Below are 23782 nucleotides of genomic sequence, written 5' to 3'. Positions count from 1 at the left end.
AGGAAACCCATATCCAGAGACCAAAAATGGAACTTAAGCCACTTCAGGTATCCAATAAACAGGGTGGTGGTCTCACTCTGGGCAACAAAATTCATCCCACACCTAGAGACAGTCACACCACAGCTATGACTATAGTAAGATGAATTCAAAATACGTTGGTTAAGAGCAGATACACACTCACTAGTCAGCCAATTCTTTCACAGGCTTCATTGAAATAACAATGATGTGAAATTCAGTTGCTTGCATAATGAGAAAAAATGCCACTGAAGTTCTGCAAGTCCTGTTTCAGACTGGAGTCTATAAGATTAAAATATCTGGGAGAATTATGAGAAACAAATCTAATGTAGCTCTCCAGGATTTGATTAGACTGTATACATGCAGATGAGTGAGGAACAATACATTGTTGCAGAGCGTAAAATTTAAAATTTGGAAAGAATGAAATGCCACGTATTCAGGTGTGGTTATGTAGTTAGAAAGTGAAGAAGATAAGGGACCTGATATGACAGTAGACAATGACCTAAAGTTAAGGCTACAATGTCAGCTATAAAGATAACAAATTGTGACAATGATAATGATGAAGATACTGACATTTGGAAATGAGGCAAAGATTGCTTATATCACCTATAACAAGCCTAAGAAGTCTAGTTTAGCACAGCATAGAATTGACAATGACCACAGAATCTTCTGGTTTAAAACTTATCTATTTTACCACTAATGTTCAAATTTCAGTGTTTGTTCAAAGAGAGTGCTGGAGAGCTACTACTTCACCCAAATTTGAACTGTAATGAATGTTCCATCATCATCATCAATTTCCTGATATGTACCCGCAAGAGGTGTTCAAGTTACTATGACAGCACTACATGATTGAGTTTAGATTATTAATCTTCTAATCACAATTTTCCTCCAAATTAGTCTATTACTTGTAAGCACTCGAATAGTGTTATATCTAACATTTCGTTCTTCTAAAGCAGTTCTCACTGAATCAATCCGCCTACACCTAGGTCTTCCTCTGGGTCTCTTTCCTCCCATATTGGCATCAAACACCTGTTTTGCTAACCTTTCCTTACCCATTCTATGTAATTGGTCATACCACCTTCAATTAGCTCTGCTTACACATTTTTGTAATAGATTTCATGGTTTGACATGAACACAGATGATTAAGAAAATAAATATTTATTAACTTAAAAGCTAATATTTCGCTGATATTATATCCAGCATCTTCAGAGCACACAACACAAAGTTTGTTACAAATGCAAAACAACCACATCCGGTGTAACAGTGGGACTAGTAAAAGTAATTGCAGCATGCAACACAAGACTAAAGTCCTAATATGGCGCCATCTAGGTTTTAAAAAAAAAAAAAATCAAAGTTTTGAAGTAGTAGTCCAAATGATAGTCTTAGAAAGTTTGAAAAAATGAAATAAAATAAAAGTAATAAATGTTAATTTGGTCTTAAGATGACTGTCTCCCAAATCTTTGGTATATATTATACAGCCACACTTGTTAAGGTTTGGAGTATGTTTTAAGGCTTCTGTTGATTCCACGAACAACCTCTCTGAATTGTAGAAGCTTCTGTGCATTATTTTTGTTTCTTTCCAATTGATCCTGTGTGCAGGGGTATCCAAAGCATGGTCTGCCAAACCCAACTTGCCATAGCGAAAGTGTCAGATATATTTTTTGTGTTCACTGAGGCAGATGTCCACAGTTCTTCCTGTCTGTCCGTAGTAGGCTTGATGGCAAGAGCAAGGTACTTCATATACTCCTGGATGTGATATAGGAGTGCATTTGTCCTAGGTGAACGGATGAGAGTTGCTAATTTTATATAAGGTTTAAATACTGTGCATAGTTGGTGTTTGTTAAGCACCCTAGATATCTTTTCAGATGTGCCTTTAATGTATGGGATGTGATAGTTTTGTTGTAGTCTTCTACAACAAAACTACCCATTTTTTTTTTTTTTTTTTGTAGCCAACAAAAAAAAAAAAAAAGGGTAGCATTTAGTATGTTATCTATTTTATGAGGATTATAACCGTTGGTTAAGAAGGTGTGTCGTAGGTGAGAAAGTTCAGCAGTGAGAGCAATGTGATTGGAACAGATTGCTCTAGCTCTATGGGTTAGTGTTTTTAAGATACCATATTGTTGAGAAGGGTGATGGTGTGATTGTTTGTGTAAGTATCTCCCTGTATGTGTGGGTTTTCTATAAACCGAAAATGATAAGGAACCTTCTGGAAGACGTGTGATCAGTGTGTCCAGGAAGGGTAGGCAGTCATTGACTTCTAGTTCCATTGTAAAGTGGATTTTAGGGTGCTGGCTATTTAGATGCACTAAAAATGTATTCAATGCGTCTGGGCCATGTGGCCAAATAGCAAACACATCATCAACATAGCGTAGCCAGAGACTAGGTTTGAGAGTGGCTGTGTTGACAGCTAATTTTTCCAGATGTTCTATGTAGAAATTGGCTAAGGGGGGAGAAAGGGGTGCGAGATATAAGTGAGGATGAGTTATATTCAAGTAAATATGGTATATGCCTGGTGAGATTCATTTCCTACTCTGCTGTTCGTTCAGGTCTCCAACAAGGACCACTTTTTCCATTTTCTTTCTCAGCTGCTGTTCTAATGATAAAAAATTCCTCCATTTCTTCTTCCTTAGAAGAATCTTTTGTGGGGCCATAAGCACAAATAAGTTTATTGTCCATTTCCCTATTTTCAAGTTTGCCCACATAACTCTACTTGAAACGCCTTCCAATCAAGAGGTTTATCTTCATGTTCGGTGTTTGAATACTATTGCTACTCCTTCCATTCCTTGATCATTATTGCCTGAAAATAGCATCCTATACTTATTATTTACTAATATTTCATCTGTTTTTGTCTTCTTTGTCTCAGTAATGCCGATTATGTCCATGTGGTACTTTTCCAATTCTTCTGCAAGTTCAATTTCCTATTCATTAATATTCCTTATATTGATGCTGCCTCTCTTCAGTTTTTCTGATGTTAAGTTTATTCTTCTTCTATGTGATGAGTTAGAGCTTGTTCTAGTAGCTGACTTTCACTGTTCACCCTGGTTCCCAGACGAAAACAATGGGGACCTTGTTAACCAGGCAATGGCCCCAGCCAACATGAAATTTCCTCATGTTGTGCCATCATATGCATTTGTGGTTTAAGCCAATAAAAAATACAACTTGGGCAGCTAAGGCCCAAATTGCCAGCCCATCCTTGTTCAGTATCTAGCAGATACCTATTAATGGGGCACACGACATGAGGGTTAGGATCAGACATTAGGTCAGAAGCCCCAGTTGGTTCTCTGCATTTCTGAAAGGCGATGTGGAGGTCTCCTGCCAGTTACTGAGTTTTTCTTTACCCAAAGTTTTGGAAAGCCTTATTCTTATTAGTTATGAGATGTGTTTTTTTTTTTTTTTTTAATCACATTTCACTATCTACTATACTGTAAGGAGGCCTGTGAAATGCTCATCAACCAACCAAATCTCACCAGGAATGATAGCCTGAAAGTAGCAAGGATTTGGGTGGCTCATCTACAATCCACATAGAAAAAGAAGAATCAGAAAAAAAGAAATTTAACTGGATAACAACACAGTAACTTGCAGATCTCTGTTCTTCTCTAGTGCTTTATACATGTAGACATCTTTGAACACGTTTGATGGATCCGAACTGGACAAACACAAAGTGGAAATCATCCTCTCCTTGTTATCATTTCCATGATAATGCCCATTCCAGTTATTAACACAGTTATATAACATTGTCACTCTTATATTCTCACCATTCCTCCCCTTATAAATTAGCTTCCTTGACTCTCTCTCTCCGTGTTAGGTCTCATGGGCTTACTGGACCATACCTTACTTCATGTAATATACATCTGTTATATTATCTATAGACTGGTCCCTCCCCTTCTTTCTTCTCTTCTTGCTTCTTACCCCCAATGCTATTAGAGTATTCGAGGACTGGGGGTGAATCTTTCCTATCTTGCTATTGTCATTTCGCCTTATGCAGCCACCGAAGGGGATAAGCTAGCCCCTTGGGTGCCAGTCCCAAGACCGGATAAATAGCAAGGGTTGACATCAGCAAGGGCATCCGGTCATAAAACTTCACTGCCAGCTCTAGCTATGATCAAATGAGTCGAAAAGAAAGTGATACAAGGGCTAGGGCGCATCCCTTAAGCGACGCATAGCCACATCGCCTTACAGCTGCAAGAAGGTGGAGGACTACCACATCAAGGGCGGGTGTGGTTAAAGAAGCGAGCCCAGCAAGTGGAGAGAAAATATTGCGAGTGGGAACATTAAATGTTGGAAGCATGACTGGAAGGGAAAGAGAGGTGGCAGACATGATGAGGAAGTTGGACATTTTATGCATGCAGGAGACAAGGTGAAAGGGGGAAAAGGCAAAGGAACTAGGAGACAGGTATAAATTGTTCTACTCTGGAGTGAATAAAGAGGGAAGAAATGGAATCGAAATTGTGGCATGTGGCAGAATGAAGAGCGAAGTACTGGAAGTGGGTAGGAGGAATGACAGGTTCATGCGAATGAAACTGGGTCTTGGAAAAGAGCAACTGGTCATCTTATGGGTATACGCCCCACAGGTTGGCTGTACTGTACAGCAGAAGAGAAAGATGAATTCTGGAACATGCTAGATGAAGAAATGAGGGAACTTGAAGAAAAAGATGGTGATTGTCAGAGGAGACTTAAACGGACACATAGGGAGACAGAATAGGGACTGTGAAAGGGTTCATGGGAAGGATGAACCAGGAAGGAGAGAGGATTTTTGGACTTCACAGTAGCATTTGATCTGGCAATTGTGAACACCTTTTTCTGTAAGAGGGAAGAGCATTTGATAACATTTAGAAGTGGCAACAACAGTTCACAGATTGACTACATTTTGACTAGAAGAAAACATCTTAAGGCAGTAACAAATTGTAAGGTAATCCCAACAAATCAAGTGGCACAGCAACACTAGCTGCTGTGCGCAGACTTTAAAATAAGGTCGAAGATAAGAACCTTTGGAAGCCATGGGAGGAAGACAATTACCTAGTTTCACTTAAAAGAAGAGAATGTGAGGAACCATTTTTGGGAGAAGGTATTAGAGAGGATTTCGGATGGACTAGAAAATGTACAAGATTGGTGGAGACATAATTCAAATGCAATTCTAAGCTGTGCAATTGAGGTGCTTGGTGAAACATCTGGAAAGATTAGAGAGCAGAAGGAGGGATGGTGGTGGAATAATAATGTACAAGAAGCAGTGACGACTAAGAGGAAGGCAAAGCAAAAGTGGGACGAGTCAAGAGTGGAAGAGGACAGAGAGAAAAAGCGAGAAGCCAAGAGAGTTGTTGCACAGGCGAAGGCCATGGCATATCAAGACCTTTATGATTAATTAGAAACAAAGGAAGGACAGAGAAAGAGTTATCGATTGACAAAATGTAGAAATAAGGTATCAAAGGACATCGTACACGTGAGGCAGATCAAAGAAAGGAAGGGTATTAAGCAGGGATGTGGATATAAGAAACAGGTGGAGAATACACTTTCAAGGACTTTTGAATGAAGAAAATGCAAGGACTCGCAGAGAAGATGGTGAGCCTAATGAGGCAATAGTGCAGAACATTAGTAGAGTGGAAGTGAAGGAAGCTATAAAGAGGATGAAGAATGGAAAATCGGTGGGCCCTAACAGAATCCCAGCGGATGCATGGAAGGCATTGGGGGAAGAGGGAATTGACCTGCTGTGGGACTTGTTAATAAAAGTTTGTCAACAGGAAAATATACCTGAGGAATAGAGGGAAAGTACTCTTGTCCCCATCTACAAAAGTAAAGGGGATGCACAAGAGAATTACAGAGGAATAAAGTTGATGTCCCACACAATGAAAATCCTAGAGAGGGTTCTTGACGGAAGACTGAGGAAGGAGGTGGAGATTGCAAAGGAGCAATTTGGCATCATGCCTGGTCAATCGACGACAGATGCTATGTTTAGGTTACTGCAGATAATGAAAAAGTTTCGAGAGAAGCAACGGGAGCTACATCTGGTATTTATTGATCTAAAAAAAGCGCATGATAGAGTGGCAAGGCAAGAAGTCTGGAAGTATCTGAGGGAGAAGAAGGTACCAGCGAAATATGTCAGGCTGGTGCAGGAGATGCACTTCTCACTTCAAAGAAATGTGAAGACAAGAGTTTGGACCTGTCTGGGAGAGACAGAAAGTTTTCCAGTGACAGTTGGCTTGCATCAAGGGTCAGCATTAAGTCCGTTCCTGTTTAATATTGTGATGGAGGTGGTGACGGAGGAGATGAGAGAAGATGTGCCTTGGACTATGTTGTATGCTGATGACATCGTGCTGTGTGCAGAATCAAGAGAAGAAGTGGCAGCTAAACTGGAAAGTTGGAGGAAAGTACTGGAAGAGCGAGAGGTATGAGACTGAGCAGAAGTAAGACAGAGTATGTGTGTTGCAAAGTGGATGGCAGTCAGGAGACAGATCTGGAGCTGGAAGGAAATGTCATCAGGAAGGTCAGTGACTTTAGATATTTAGGTTCAACAATGAAAGAGGATGGCGAGGCTGAGAGGGAAGTGGGATGCAGGATACAAGCAGGTTGGAGGAACTGGAGAGAGATGGATGGAGTGCTATGATGGGTGGCTGAGAAGGAAGTGGGGGTACAGGATACAAGCAGGATGGAGGAACTGGAGAGAGATGGCTGGAGTGCTATGCGAAAAGAGGGTGCCGATCAATCTAAAAGGCAAAATCTACAGGATAGTAGTGAGACCAGCTATGACGTATGCTATGGAAACTGTGGCCCTGAGGAAAAATAACATCAGCAGGATGGAGGTAGCAGAAATGAGAATGCTTAGGTGGATGTGCGGTGTGACCAGAAAGGATCGTCTGAGAAATGACTATGTAAGGGGAACTTAAGAGCAAAAATACAGGAGACAAGGTTGAGATGGTTTGGTCATGTGATGAGGAGGGAGGAAGAGTATGTGGGAAGAAAGGTCATGCAGATGGATGTGCAGGAGAGGAGGAAGCATGGGCGGCCAAAGAAGAGATGGAAGGAGATGGTGGAGGAAGACTTGAGGATGAAGAACTTGGATGTGGCTACAGCCCAAGACAGAAGGTTGTGGAGGAGACTCACTACAAACAGTGACCCTACTTAAGTGGGAAAAGCTGCAGAAGAAAAAGATATATACAATTAAAAAAGTTAGGAAAGATTAGCTGATTTAAAAAGTACTACCTCCCACAAAGGGGATAGACATAGACTATCAGATCTGTTTAAGTTAGGAGAGTGAAATAAACTTTCATATGTTTCTTTATAAAGCTGTTACAATGAAAAATGTTACAATGAAATTAATTTAGCAATTCATTTCATTGTAATTATCACATTACATCACTTGACATTTCATTGTGAGATGTAAAATTTTAAATAAAGATATGAAAAGAATTATAATGCAATTGATACCCTCCCCCAATTGTACATGTTTTAGTATGATTTTTTTTCTTTTTGCTTACCCACATCTCTTTAAAAAAATTAATTAAAAATTAATTATTACTCTTTCCCACACCTTTCTTAGTCATATTTTTATCTTTCTTGCTGGGTTCATGGTTTGTCTCACAAAACAGGGAGGAAACCATCCTAGAGAAGATTTTCAGTTAAAACTTTATCGGCTCATGCTTCTTTATGATGAAAGGTGTATATGACAGATACTCTTTTGTTTCTCAAATTAGCAGCTGAATAAAATCATATTTTAAAAATGATATTCTTATTTTAATCAAAAAGTGCTTTAACCTCTTGGATTAACCCAAGAGTTTAATTTTAATCTTGCTTTAACACAAAAATGAGCAAACAACAGTATGTGTGCAAAGTGTCTTCAGTATCTTTGTGACTAGGTTATTTATAAATGGAGCCATATGACTTCACATCAAATTGCTCTAGTATTCCATAATGCACAGCACATTTCCTTGTTAGTTTATTTTAATTGTATTGATTATAGTGCAGAATGATAAAAAAAATAGTTAATATTTATTCACTTATTAGCTGATATTTTGCTGGTATTATATCGAGCATCTTCAGAGCACAAAAACAGTTTGTCACAGTACAAGAAACAACGGCAATTTGGCATAACAGTGAAACTAGTTTTAAAAAAAATTGTAACACAAGGAACTAAAGTCCTAATTGCCACAATCTATTATTGCAAAAAAGAGAGAAAACAAGTATTAATTAGATTTCAAAATGACTGTCTCCCAGATTTTTGGTAAATTTATACAGTCATACTTGCTGAGTATGTTTTAAAGCTGCTGTTGATTCCAAAAACAATCTTTCTGACTTATAATTTGCCGGACTGGTTGGCCGAGTGGTTAGCGTATCTGCTCTCCAGCCAAAAGGCTGCGGGTTCGAATCCCGCTATGGGCATGGATGTTTGCGATTGTCTGTAAAAATACTAGTGGTGGCGATGGGTGGTAGATGGCATTGGTGTAGATGATGATGGTAGTTGCAGCTCGTAGTAGTTGGCGGATTGAATGGTGGACAGAGAGTTGTAGAGTAGGTGCCCTCCCTCGAGTCTTTGGACTCCCTGGAGGTGTCATGTAATAAATAATAATAATAACTTCTGTGCAGCACTTTTTTGTTTTCTTCCATTTGATCCTGTGTGAAGGGATATCCAACACATGATCTGCTAGACCAGACTTGCTATAATGATAGTGCCAAATGTACTTTTTATGTTCACCAAGGCAGATGTCAACAGTTGTTCTTGCCTATCCATAGTAAGTCAGGTCAAAAGTTTTTCAGGGCACTTCGTAAACTCATGGATGTGATAAAGAAGAGTGTTTGTCCTTATGTGAACAGAGAAGAGGTCTCAATTTGGCATATGGTTTAAATATGGTGCATAGCTGATAATTATCAAGCATTTTAGATATCTTTTCAGATGTGCCTTGAAAGTCTTTGTGTAAAAATAGAAGGCATTCATGTGATGTGGTTTTTCATAACTAATAAAAAAAAATCTCCAGGTTATGTATTTTATTATAACAGAAAAAGAATAAAAATAATTAATAAATAAAAGTTATTAAATGTTTAAATCCCCTTTATGACTTACTCTGTATAGATTTCTGGCAGAAAATTTTATGCAAACAAGACCTATATGAATTTTTCAAAATCTCAGGAATCATTGGATGGAAATTCTTCATGGAGAACAAGAAACTGACATTAACAGGAAATTATCGAATGAAAGTGACACCTGAGTGGCCGCTTTCATAGCACTTTTATCATATCTAGTTTTTGTTCTAATGTTATGGACTTTAGACATGTCTTTCTATAGTACTATTATTATTATTAATAAAACATACAAATTTATTGTTTAAATACTGACCATATTGTAATGCATAGAAACATCTTACATTCTTTGCCTACCAGTTTCGCTAGCAATACCTTTTTCAAGGCGTTGACGGAAAAGCATAAAAAACTAGTAAATGCAAATTGAAAGGAATAAAAATATTGTGAACAATCTAGTAGCTAAGGCACGTTCACGTGACAGAGACTGAAAGGACTTATTGCTGTTATTCATTATCACGCATGCGTGTTTTTTGTAAATGCGTAATGTGATTACTGGCTAGCTGTAGTTCAGATGGATTTAGAGAGAGGATCAGGTTTTTCCAGGAACTGTTCAGAATAGTACCCTGATTTCTGTTGAGGTTTCCACCGGTTATTAACACTATTGTGGCTTCCTTGAATAAACGATGTCTGTAGTCGTCATCCAAATATGGCATGGAGCTGTTTTGCCACCCTGTCGTGTGGTTAGACGTACAGAAATGATGTGCAAAGCCGGAAGAAATACTTCTGTTGTGGTTTACATCACCAACATGTTCTTTTTGTCTGATCTCTAAACTCCGTGAAGTTTGTCCGATGTAGGCAAGAGCACAGGAGCAAGGAATGTAATATACTCCTGGATATTTGTAGAATGGCACCTTATCTTTTGGGGATCCTAAAACCTGTCTGATGCTGGTGGTTGGTTTGAAGACCACTCTGATGTTGTAGGCTCTTAGTATTCTGGCTATTTGATAAGAAATTGACCTGATGAAAGGGATCACTACAATAGAAATGTGCTAGGAGCTTGATTCTTCTTGTCTGGGATTGTCACCGTATAGATATTTTTTGATGATGTTTGGAGGATATCCATTTTGTGATAATGTGTTGGCTATTAGTGAGAGTTCAGTCTGTGTATCCTCCTCTTCTGATATAAACTTTCAGGCTCTATTTTTCAGCATGTGGATAATGCTCAGTTTGTGTGTCCTGTGATGGTTTGAAGTGTAATGAAAATATTTACAGAAAGCCTACAGACACTGGAAGATATCTACAAAAACATGTATAAAATTCCATAACATATCTATTTCTTTGATTTTTTTTTTTTTTAATTTAAAATATCTTCTTAGTACAACTTTTGCTGTTGAACTTCTTGGGATAGTTTCTCAATATTATTATTATTATTCAAGCCTCCATGGAGTCAAAAGACTCATCGTGGGAGGTCCTTCCTAAGAACATAAAGTCTGTCAAGACTCATCGAGTGGACGTCTCCACTAAGAAACACAAAGTCTATCATACCACAGTTTAAACTCATTGACCATTCTCGCTCCCACCACTCCATCAGGCAATGCATTCCACGGTTCAACCACCCTCCATGCAAAGAAACCACTCCTTACCCTCTTGCTCACAGTTTCCTTTCGTAACTTCCAGGGATGGCCTCTTGTCATCACTCCTTCCTGCTGTTCAACCAAGCGAAAGAACTCCCCAGTGTCAACCCTGTAACCACCTCTCAACAGTTTAAAAGTCTCAATCATATCACCTCTCCTTCTTCTATCCACCAAACTCTGCAGTCCACATTCTCTCAGCCGATCCTCATAGCTATCATTCTACAGTCCTGAAACCATCTTTTATCCACCTTTGTACCCTTTCCACAGTTAACTTATTCCCTTCAAATCCTGAGGACCAAATCTGAATACGCCATAATTTTCATTTACAAACATGACGAAAGACTCATGTTGTTTAAGTAGGTTTCTCAACTTACTTTTAATAAAATTAATATTAGAAAATATTTGCTCACAGAAATATGTCGATCCGAAAATCGATAGAAGTCCAAATGCATATGTTTGAAATCACCAAATATAAGTGTCCAGTAAACAATTCCACGTGTCAAATACAATCTAATCTTGCTTATTAAGATCTTCTATTTCAGACCAATTTTTTGTATTGCAAGGGTAGATTTTTGTCTTTCCAACTCCTCCAGGTCAGCTTTAAGATTTCTAAATTTTGAATTCCACAAATCCTGGGTTTTCAGGTCTTCTAACTGAAGTTGAAATGCAGCCTCATCAATTCCAGCAAAAGGTGAAAAATTTAATTCGGCAGGATTAATTTCAAGCGGTCGCAATAAAAATGACATAGTTGCCTTGTTCTTTCTAAATTCCTCAAATCTCCTATTAAATGCAGATCGCATATTTACCACAATTACTTTGAAAAAGGTTAAATTTATGGAATTATTATTAGCTGGTTATTGTTGATATTTCTTCAACATAGGAAAATGTAATAATGTGTCTTTCTCTAAGTCAGTCACAAACAAACATAATTTTTGTTCAAAATAAATCACTTCTTCTAAAAGCAAAAAGCTGTATTTCCCTTTCCCTGTAGTTTCTTATTTAGTGCTTTTAAATGGGAAGTCATATCCACCATAAAGTAGAATTTTTTCATTCTATTTACATTTGTAAAATGTAAATAGAATGTAAAGAAGGATTATCGCGTATGATTTCAAACAGTTCAAACATGAAAGTATTAAATTTCAGCATCACATGTACTATTTTCAATTGTATAATATCCTTGACTTAATGTAAAATGTCCTTGATTAAATGTAAAATGTCCTTAATTTATTGCAAATGCTAAATTTAGTGTTTTCAGTTTCTAATTTAATAAATAATTATTCATTTTGCATTATTCAAAAATATTGTTTAATAACGAAAAGAGCCGCAATTATTCATTCAAAGAGCTGCAGGTTGCTGACCTCTGGTGTAATCTTAGCTACTAGATTGTTCACAACGTATTTATGTTCCTTTCAATTTGCATTTACTAGTTTTTTTTTTTTGCTTTTCCGTCAATGCCTTGAAAAAGCTAGGCAGTTTGCTAGTGAAACTGGTAGGCAAAGAATGTAAGAGATGTTTGTACGCATTACAATATTGTCAGTATTTAAACAATAAATTTGTATGTTTAATTATCAAATGACCAAATATGTTTAATTTAAACAGATTAATATTAATAATTCATTTTCACTTTATATTAATAAAAATTTATTAAGTATTATATAATTAAGCAGCAGGCACAAAAAATCTTATAAACAACATTACAATTAGCATAATTAATTTATACTGATAATTATTAAATTCAATAGCAATAATTCATATAAACACAATTATAGGCTTCTATTAATAAAATTCATACGAAACTGTAATAACAAACAAATTATGGTGAAAACATATGGGCACTAAGTCAGTTCAGCACAAAAAGACTAACAACAAACAGGATGAAGATTGGGCAGATCACACAGACAATGAATCATCACTTAGACCAGTTTTTGCACCAAGTTTTTTACCCAATTTTTCTTCAATGTTTCTATACACATAACTATGAACTTGCTGCACACACAAATAAAAAGAAAATGTCTAGATATTGAATATGGCAAGTGTGAATCTGTAAACAGAAGACTCACTGTAAATGAAAAATTTAATAAAATTCTAATAAAATATATTCTTTACCTTATGCATAAAAACAAGTGATCTTTCAAACACATTGTTTACATCATCGTATTCAGGATCAGTAATAAAATGACCTCTCACTTGTTTCCTTCTTAACTTCAAATAGTTGTACCATAATTTGTAACTAGAAAATTAAAGCAAAGATGAAAAGAAGCAGAACATTTTTTTCTGAAATGTAGGAACATGTATTTCACCATGTTTACAGAAAAGTATTATTCATTATCAGATAACTATATAATCACATAAAATAATGACATACTTAGTTTTTCAAAAAGTGCTCAACAACTTTCAGTGGATTTCTGCAGTTATATGGTTCTCATCGTAACATATGAAAACAAATGTATTAAAAGATAAACATAAAATTTTCCTTCATTCATTTGTTAGTCCATAATGTCAATATCTGGATGGCACTCATGCAATAAACAAAAATGCCATTGGTTGTATAGAAAGAACAGTTTATAATCTGACTTTCAGAAATTCAGGTAATTCAGCAAAAGCTGCATTTCGTTTTTGCTAACTTACCTTATTATATCCACAACCTGATAAGTAATTATTTGGGAAACATAATATATATATATATACAGGGTGTTCGGGATAAATTTGACATATTTATAATTAATTATATTTTTCCGTAAGTTACATGTATTAACACACACTTCTCTTCATTTAAAAGTTTGGACCCTTCTTCATTCACATACAAGATGTCAGAAAGGATGGATAGCTGGAACCCACCTGAATCATGGAAGAGAATAACTTGTATCATGATGATTCGTGCCCGCCATCAAAATAAGGATATTACGACTGCTGCCCAATGCTCCCTGAATACAGTAAAAACAATCAGGCATGAACTAGAGACTTGCAATGGTGACTACGAGGATGTAGCAAGAAGAAAGATCCCTAGCAGACGATCTGATTGCGTTCGTACAGCAGAATTCCTCGCAAATCTGCAGGAACAGGTGTTGAAGAACCCTGGCATTGGAATTCGGGCTTTGTTCGTGGAGTTGCTAACTGTAGTCAAGCCCTGGATAACAAGGGTAGCCAATGGTAGGCCGTATGTATGGCAGCAGGATTCGGCCCCTTGCCACACCTCTGGGAAAAGTCAAAAATGGTTGTCTGAAAATTTCTACGACTTCACCAGTCCAAATGTTTGGCCTCCAAACTCCCCAGACATTAACCCCATGGATTATTTTGTATGGGGCGCAGTTGAAAAAGACACCAATCGCACTTCCAGTAATACAAAAGCCCAGTTAATGGATAAAATTAAAACAGTTTTTGCGGCCCTTCCCAGGGAGACTGTAGCATCAGCTTGTTCGAGGTTCCGAAGCAGAATTGAAGCTGTGATCGATGCTAATGGTGGTTATTTTGAGTAAATCTTGTTGATAGTATTGTAATTAACTCTGCCTGTAATGTTTTTTTGTCAATTCATTAAATTTAATAGATACAAAGAAGATTTTCTTTTTCCTTACGAAACTGTCAAATTTATCCCGAACACCCTGTATATATATATATGAAAACTTGATTCAAGCAGGGTGTTGTTTAAATCATACCTATGAAGAGTATAAGAAAATGTTATAAATGACCAAACTGTGACAACCATCACAAAAGTTAAGGAAATTGCCTCTCTGAAACATGCACAAAAAAAAAAAAAAAAAAAAAAAAAAAATCAAAATCATGCTAGTTATACATATACAAATTTATAAATGACAACATCACAGATGATACAGCAAAAATAATTACTTCCTACATTTTACTGTAGTCAAATTGGCATCATCAAAGAATTGTACATAAGTAAAGATAACTGCACATGGGCACTATACATAATACTTAAGAGAAGAAACAAAGAAAGTTTTCTTTTTTAACCAAATGATGAACCAAGAAATGTACCATACAGGCTTGATTGGACTCTTAAGGATGAGCATTTCCCAGTCATTTGATGCATCTAAATTTACTGAGACACTCATGTTGTTTAGGGGAGGAAACACACATCCAGGTATAATACCTGGAATTATATGTTTTGAAGTACAAAAAAAGGGAAACTAGAAATATTAGAGGGATACAAGTGTCTGACCACGTCTGGGACAAATGAGTGAGAGTCCAAGAATGAATGTTTGGAAATAGCCACTCCAAGATAAATGGATGGATGCAAGTGCAGAAATGACCGTGAATAGCTGAGTGCAGTTCTCTAGGCTTCAAATCTGAATTGGCTGATATTATGTAAGGTTAACTGTGAGCCAAAGAGAATATTGAAATACATGCATATGAATGCCAGAAGTATCAGAAATAAAAAAAGTTTTTGGCATTGGTCCACTCAACTTGGCCAAAATGATTGGCATCAGTGAGACCTGGCTGAGAGATATATAATCCACAGAGAATTATGTAGCAACATGGATAGAATGTAAGGGATATTGTATTTTCAGAGAAAATAGAGGGAATAGGGCAGGAAAAGGGATATTATTAATAGCTGAAGTACTTCAACCAACACAAATATAAGTTAAGAAAGACTGTAGGTAGATGGCTCATTTGACCTGTATGTTGTAAGATCAGTCAATAGGACAAAACACACTGGCTGCTGCTATACATCAGGAGGGGGATGCCATGCATTGGCATATTAGCATAACAACCACAGGCTGAACAATTATCATGGGAAACTTCAATGGGATAGAGTTTGGAAGGAGGAAAGGGCACATAAAAAGATGGAAATGGAATTTATGCAGTTACTAAAGGATAATATAAATAAAGAACAGGCAAAAGGAAAATTAGCTAAGGGCCAAAATACATCCAAAAGAATTTTTAGCAAGTAAGAGAAAGAATAAAATGATTATGGATGGATAACCTTACTCAGTGCTGATGGTAGGAACTGCCAGAAACAGAAGAAATAGCTGAGTTGCTACTTTGCAAGGGTGTGTCATCCAGGTAGAGACTTTGCAGTTACAGATATAAAAATCAATGTAGATGAACTGGAGGTACTCAATATATTAAAAAATATCAATGACACCAGACAGTATTTCAGTTCATGTGCTATGATGAGAAGGTGCAAGAGAACTGGCAGTGCCTCTGACAAAGTTGTTTAATCTAAGTCTCAGTTCTGACAAGGTTCCAAGGGAGTAGAAAGAGAGTAAGATAGTTAAATTAAATAAAGCCGGCTCCAATACAAAAGTAACAAATTACAGACCAATTAGTATCTCTGGAATGGTGGTTAAAGATAAAAATTTAGGACCGGATGGATGGGAATAACATATTTTATAAGGGACAGCATGGTTTTGTAAAAGGTAGGTCCTGCCTCAGTAATTTATTCACATTTTGTAATAAAGTAAAAGTGGAATTGAATTAAGGAAAATGGCTACACTGCTGGACCTTTCAAAAGGCATCTTACATACTGCATGGAAAACTGTTATAAAGCGTGTCCCAAAATTCACGCAAGATTTAAATTTAGTGCCATTTGTGCGGTAAAGTGTTGCCAACGAGAAAAAAAAGACAGCGTGACAGCTGACAGTTCTGGGTTATTAAAAATGGAGCGCTACACGAAAGAACAATGCATTTTCATTGTTGAGCAATATTTTAAAAATAATGAAGGTTTGGCAGCTATAGTTCGCAATTTTCGTACAAAATATGGTCGGAATAGTGATTTAACTTCAAATGTGAAAAGATAAATTAAAAAATTCAAGGAAACTGGATCAATTAGTGATCTTATACACTCTGGCCGTCCTTCAACAAGTCATTCAACAGAAAACATCGAAGCAGTTCATGAGAGTGTTGATGAGAGTCCGGGAACATCAATTCGGCACCGTGGTCTTGAATTGGGCATTTCGAGAAGCTCTCTACAGCGTATTCTCACGAAAGATTTGCATCTTTATGCTTATAAAGTTCAATTGACTCAAGAACTGAAGCCTACTGACCACACACATACAGCGAAGAGAGTTCGTTGAATGGATAATGGAACAACAACAAGTGGATGCTTATTTTTCGAACAAAATCATCTTCAGCGATGAGGCTCATTTTCATCTTGATGGCTTCGTTAATCGACAAAATTGTCGCATTTGGGGTTCAGAAAATCCACAAGTGATTGTTGAGAAACAAATGCATCCACAACGTGCCACTGTTTGGTGCAGATTTTGGGCTGGAGGCATCATCGGTCCATTCTTCTTCGAAAATGCGGCTGGTAAAGCAATAACAGTTAATGGTGCTCACTAACGCGACATGATAATCCAGTTTTTTGTGCCTAAATTGCAAGATGTGGAAGTGGACGACACGCGGTTTCAACAAGACGGTGCCACATGCCATACAGCCAGAGAAACAATTCAATTACTGCATGAGTCATTTCCTGGTCGTGTAATTTCCTGTTTCGGTGATCAGAATTGGCCGCCCAGATCATGTGACTTAACACCGTTGGACTTTTTTCTTTGGGATTTTTTGAAGTCTAAGGTTTATGCCAACAAGCCCACGACCACCCACGCCTTGAAGGAGGAAATTGAGCACTGTATCAACGAAATTCAGCCACATTTATGCAAAACGGTCATGGAAAATTTCGACAAAAGAGTGCATATGTGCCAGCAAAGCCGTGGAGGCCACTTACCCGATATGCTATTTCATGCATAATAACCCAATACTGTATACTCTATGAATCAATAAGAAATTACAATTTTTAATTAAAAACCTGTGTTTTCTATCAAAATTACTTCTTGCGTGAATTTTGGGACACCCTGTATAAGCTGGAGTCAATGGGAATGGAGTGGAATCAAGGCAAATGAGGGTGACTAGTGGAATGCTCCAAGGCTCTGTACTAGGACCATATACTCTTTAATTTGTACATTAATGACATAGCAGAAGATATGAAGGGGGAAACATTCAGTTATTTGCCGATGATGCAAAACTAGGGAGGGCAATAGTTGATAACAATGATGTAGATCTCATACAGGATGATTTAAATAAATTGGCAGCATGGGCAAAGGGCAATAGTTGTCAATTCAATGTTGTAAAATGTAAGGTAAATGCATTTCAGGATGAAAAGATTACACACTTCGTATCGTATATATGGTACTAGTTTACAGGAAATTGATGAGGCTAGGGATCTGAAAGTGATGGTGGATAGAGATTTGAAATTCAGACATATTGCAAGAGTTGGCAAAATAGTTCAGAGGATTATGTGGATGCTGAAGAACATATTGACAAGTAAAAATAGGGAGGTTATCTCTTTTTATAAGGCTAAGATTTGGACACATGTTGATTACTGTGCACATATTTGGTTGCATAGGTTTCTTGGAGATCAGGTGGTGGTTTTCCCTTCAGTACCTCCTTCAGAGCTGTTGAATAAACTGTTGCTGTAACGGTTTCAACTTTTTTTTTTTTTTTTTTTTAAGGATTACCATTCATATCCCAAAAGACAATGGCAAGAACCTTTCCTGCTGAATTTTGAATTTGTAACTTCGGCCATGGAGAACATTTTTATTTCTCTATGTCATTAACATTTTTTGGTCTCTGGGTCATAGTGATGAAGCCATGTTTCATCATCAGTCACAATACAAGCCAAAAAATTTGAACCTGATTTCTCAAAATGACCCACAATCTCGTGAGATGACAGCACACATTATCTCTTGGTAGGCATTCAAAAACGGGGACCCACTTCGCTGAGAGCTTCTGCATGTCCAAATTTTGGTTTATAATGACCCTAACTCATTTCCTGGATATCCCAAGAGTCTCTGCAATGTTTATGGCTGGTATTCATCTATCATCAATGATCATGGCATGCACTGCATCAGCGTTTTCAGGTGTGATCTCTCTGGAAGGGGTTCCTGAACTGTGGGCATCTATTGTCTCAAAATGCCCAGTTTTAAACTTAGCCACTCCTACTAACTGCTGGATATGCTGGGGCACAGCCCCTGAAGTCTCACACAAAGCTGGTGAATCTCAGTTGTGTACTTTTCTTGCATCTTACAAAACTCGATGACAGCCTGCACCTCCGTCTTTGAATTTCTTCAAAACCTCTGACATGTCTTCTTACATATCTTCTTATAAGAAAAAGAACAAATTATTACAATTTGATGAAACATGGGGGGGGAGGTTAAAGGGTTTTAAGATATGTTCTTTCTTGTGGTTAGATAAGTTGCTTTAATATCATTTTTGTTCTAGGTGTTTATCAGAACTTTTCAGCTCCTTCCCTCGTAATCCTTTGCGAGGTTCTCACAATTTTAACAATGTGGCCCCTGAACTTCAAGTCTCTATCTACCACTACTGCCAAATCTCTTATCTCTTCCACTTCCTTCAAAATTATTATTACATGACACCTCCAGGGAGTCAAATACTCATCGAGGGAGGGTACCTATTCTACAGCTCTGTCTCCACCACTCAGTTCACCAACTACACCAATGCCATCTACCACCCACCACCACCAATAGTATTTCCACAGACAATAACAAACAACCATGCCACGGTTGGATTCAAACCCACAGCCTTCTGGTTGAAGAGTGGATATGCTAACCACTCAGCCAACCAGGCCAGCATAATGTCCCCATTAACTGTATATTGTGCATCCCATCCTTACCTACTAAATTTCAAGATCATACCATACACTCTGCAACATTAAAATGAGAAAGTGTTAAGGATGTGATTTAGTTCAGTGGTTAGGGCTTGATCATTTGAACAGATAAGTCTTACCCTGTTGAATAATGTCTTAATAACTCCATATTGTTGTGAGGGGGAGGATTGTTGGTGAATGTATCTGCCTGTATGGGTGGGTTTTCTATAAACTGAGAAAACCAAGGTTCCACCAGGTTGGCAGGTCACTTGTGTGTCTAGGAAGGAGAGTCTACTGTTTTTCTCTTTTTCTAGGGTAAACTTGATTCTAGGGTGTTGGTTGTTTATGTGTGTTAAGGAGAGGAGTGTATCCAGGCCATGTGGCCAAATAGCAAACACATCATCAACGTAGCGAAGCCATACGGTAGGTTTTTGTGGGGCTGAGTTTAAGGCTTTCTCTTCAAAAGTCTCCATAAAGAAGTTGGCTAAGGGTGGGGAAAGTGGTGAACCCATGACTGTCCCCTCTATCTGTTTGTAGAATTTTTCCTGCCAAACGAAATAGCCTGAGTTCATTGTGAACTGAAATAGGGCTGAGATATCAGGAGGAAATTTAGCTTGGATTAGCTCTAAGGTTTCTTTGAGAGGGACATTTGTGAATAAGGAGGAGATGTCAAAACTGACCATTATGTCATTATGTTGGAGTGAAAGGAGAATGGAAGAGATAAATGCAAGGCGAATCAGAGTAGGGGAGAGAGAGAATTCTGGGAGTGTTATAAGAAGAGAGAAAGGAAACAGTAGAAGAGAGAGAATGAGTGAGCGGTATTGGGGTGCTAGAAGAGGAGAGAATGGAAACAGTAGAAGAGAGGGAATGAGAGAGAGGTATGGGAATGCTAGCAGACGAGAGGATGGAAACAGTAGGAGAGACGGAATGAGAGAGAGAGATATGGACGTGCTAGAAGTGGAGAAAATGGAAACAGTAGGAGAGAGGGAATGAGAGAGATGTATGGGAGTGCTAGAAGAGGAGAGAATGGAAACAGTAGTAGGAGAGAGAGAGAGAGGTATGGGAATGCAAGAAGAGAGAATGGCAGTAGAGGAGAGGGAATGAGAGAGACCTATGGGAATAAAAGAAGATTAGAGAATGGAAACAATAGGAGAGAGGGAATGGTAAGAGGTATAATGTATGGTGACTCAATGATCCATGGTGTCCAAGATACGATGCGTGAGGAGTGTTTGCCAGGAGGAACAATAGAAAGGGTGGCTATGGCAATTAAGAGAGGTGAAAGGGTGGATGAGATGATTGTGATGGTAGGAACAAATGACTTGAGTGGTAATATAAGTCGGGCAGCAAGAGATATGAGATTTTTGCTCGAGGCTGTACGGAAGAAGACAGAGAGAGGAAAAATAGTGTGCGTGTTGCCTAGGTATGATAATGACGAGCTGAGCAGAAGAGCAGTAATATTGAATGACATAATAGCTAGAATGCGTGACAAGAGAGGAATGGTATATGTGGATGCTTGGAGTGCGTTTGAAGAAAGAGAGGAATTGTATACGAGAGACCACTTACATTTGAATGAGGAAGGACGTAGACATCTGGAAAGATTGCTGTTCTGAATGAGTCAGTGTGTCCCAGGGAGGATGATAGCAGTGATGGCCTCTTGTGGGAATGGATACTTGGGAGAAGACATCAGGTAACACTGAGCCCAGTGGAGTTTAGAGGGGATAATGCTGAGTATAGAAACAATGGCATTTATATGCTTTATGCTAATGCCAGGAGTATCCAGAATAAGGGAGAGGAATTGGTGATGCAGATAGCATCAGCCTGGCCAAAAATTATTGGGATCACTGAGACGTGGTTGACAGAAGGGGATATAATAACAGGAATAGAAGTCGCTGGTTATAGCATTTTTCGTCAGGATAGGAGGGGAAAGCGTTGCGGTGGGGTACTGCTTATGATAAGTGACGACCTATGTCCTCTAAGAGTGGAGGCTTTGGAAGGCAGTGAGACAAATGATTTTGAGAGCATATGGTGTGAGGCAGAGGTGGGCAAGACTGGATATTTAGTGAGGTGTTGCTACAGACCCAGGAGCATAGAGGATGGGGACCAGGAGATGTTTAGACAGTTAAGTTTGGCAAGTGCAAGAAGAAGAAGAATGATTGTTATGGGAGATTTTAACTATAGTAGTATAAATTGGGGAGAGGAAGATGCATGTAGCAATAGGGGAATGGAATTTCTAGAATTCTTGAGAGACAAATGTCTTAGGCAACATGTAACAGAGGGAACAAGAGGTTCAAGAGTTTTGGATTTGGTTATAGCATCAGAAGAGTTGATAATAACTGAGATGACATATCTCCCAACAGTTGGAGAGAGTGACCATATGGTTTTGACTTGGAAAATGAATAGACATGCAGGAGTATCAAAGAGATGGGAACATATGTGGAATTATAAAGCAGGTGATTATAATAGTCTTAGAAGTCAACTTCGGGAAGTTTCATGAAGGGAGGAATTGGAAGGCCGGGATATCATTAGTGCGTGGGAAATTGTGAAAGAATATTTGTTAGCAGCAATGGTAAGTTGTATACCACGAGTGAAGAAGAGGACACAATTTGGAGCAAAGTGGATGACAAACAATATTAAACAGGAATTGCATCCGAAAAAGAAGCTATGGAAGAGATATAAGGAGACAGGTGAAGAGATGCATGAGAAATATAGGACACAGGCGAGAAGAGTGACTAGTGTGGTAAGGAAAGCGAAACTGGAATATTGGAGGAGATTCGCCCCAAGATCCAAAGAAAATCCTAAGGAATTTTTTAGCTATGTGGCCAGTAAGAGGAGAAATGACTGTTGCAGAATAATACTGTGGGATAAAAATGGGAATAGAGTGACTGATGCAGAGGACATAGTGGAATTGTTCAATGAACACTTTATTGGAGTATTTCATCCTAGAGGAATCAGTTTTAATACTAGAGGGATAGGGCAGGTTCGAGGTTTAGAGGTACAGGAGGAGAGTGTGTTTTAGATACCGAGTACTCTGGATGTCAGTAAAGGTTTGGGACTGGATGGTATTTCACCACGAGTTTTGAGAGAATGTGCTAGGGAACCGACAGTGCCTTTAACCTGGCTTTTCAATGAAAGTCTGGCTGCAGGAAAGGTGCCCAGGGAATGGAAGGAAGGTAAGATAGTGCCATTGCATAAGGGTGGAAACAGACTGGAAGTGTCTAATTATAGGCCAGTAGTTAAGATCTTGGAGAAAGTAGTGAGAGACCATATACAGAATTGGGCAGATGAGGGTAATGTTATCTGTGAGAGTCAACATGGATTTGTGAAAGGGCGCTCTTGTTTAAGCAATATGCTAGCCTTTTATAATAAAGTTACAAGAACATTAGATGAGGGAAAGGCATATACTGCAATTTTCTTAGACTTAGCGAAGGCATTTGACAGGGTGCCACATGATAAGCTGATATTTAAGTTGCAGCACATGGGTCTGGATGTCAGATTGGTCAACTGGATTCAGGATTGGGGCTGTCTGATAGGTATCAGAGAGTTGTGTATGGTGGAGCAGTTTCAAGGAGACAGAGGGTTACAAGTGGGGTCCCACAGGGCTCAGTACTAGGACCTATATTGTTTAACCTTTATATCAATGACATTGCCAGTGGGTTGCAAGGGGATATTCAGTTGTTTGCAGATGATGCGAAGCTGGGAAGGATTATTAGTAATAGTGCAGATGTGGTACCCCTGCAAGAGGATTTGAATAAGCTGGATAGATGGGCAAATGAATGGGGGGTGTCAGTTTAATTAATGCAGCAAAATGTAAGGTCTTGAGGTTTGGGAAACATCGATGGGATGCTGCATACTCTATGGGAGGAGTTATACTGGAGGAAGTAGGGGAGACAAAAAATCTGGGCTTGATGATTGATAAAAACCTGAAATTTAGGGGACATATTGCAAAGGTGGTGAAGGTAACACAGAGGATTGCTGCAATTATGAAAAGGACACTGACCTGCAGAGATAAGAGGGTTATCATTCCGTTGTATAAGTCTGATCAGACCACACTTGGACTTTTGTTCTCAGATTTGGTCCCCAGGATTTGAAGGGAATAAATTAACTGTGGAAAGGATACAAAGACGGATGACAAAGATGGTTTCAGGACTGCACAAGAATAGTTATGAGGATCGGCTGAGGGAATGTGGACTGCAGAGTTTGGTGGATGAAGAAGGAGAGGTGATATGATTGAGACCTTTAAACTGCTGAGAGGTGGTTACAGGGTTGACACTGGGGAGTTCTTTCGCTTGGTTGAACAGCGGGAAGGAGCGATGACAAGAGGCCATCCCTGGAAGTTACGAAAGGAAACTGTGAGGAGTGGTTTCTTTGCGTGGAGGGTGGTTGAGCTGTGGAATGCATTGCCTGATGGAGTGGTGAGAGCGAGAACGGTCAATGAGTTTAAGGAGTGGTATGATAGACTTTGTGTTTCTTAGAGGGGGGGGGACCTCCCCTCGATGAGTCGACAAATATA

At 38.4% G+C, this 23782-nt stretch overlaps 1 protein-coding gene across 2 annotated transcripts in view; it reads right to left on the bottom strand.

Annotated features, from left to right (window-relative positions):
• fand (Pre-mRNA-splicing factor SYF1 fand) overlaps positions 1-23782 on the bottom strand; it is a 425180-nt gene that overhangs the window by 344749 nt on the left and 56649 nt on the right. For both annotated transcript variants that reach the window (XM_090399826.1, XM_090399816.1), the window contains one exon: positions 12762-12885. In XM_090399826.1, the coding sequence (XP_090255952.1) occupies positions 12762-12885 (124 nt within the window). The remainder of the gene's footprint in view (positions 1-12761; positions 12886-23782) is intronic.

This window comes from Typopeltis vanoorti, chromosome 1, assembly GCF_054136105.1.
Source record: "Typopeltis vanoorti isolate ZY-2024b chromosome 1, IOZ_Tvanoo_1.0, whole genome shotgun sequence".
Taxonomy (NCBI): Eukaryota; Metazoa; Arthropoda; class Arachnida; order Uropygi; family Thelyphonidae; genus Typopeltis; species Typopeltis vanoorti.
This window is presented reverse-complemented; position numbering and strand designations above follow the sequence as displayed.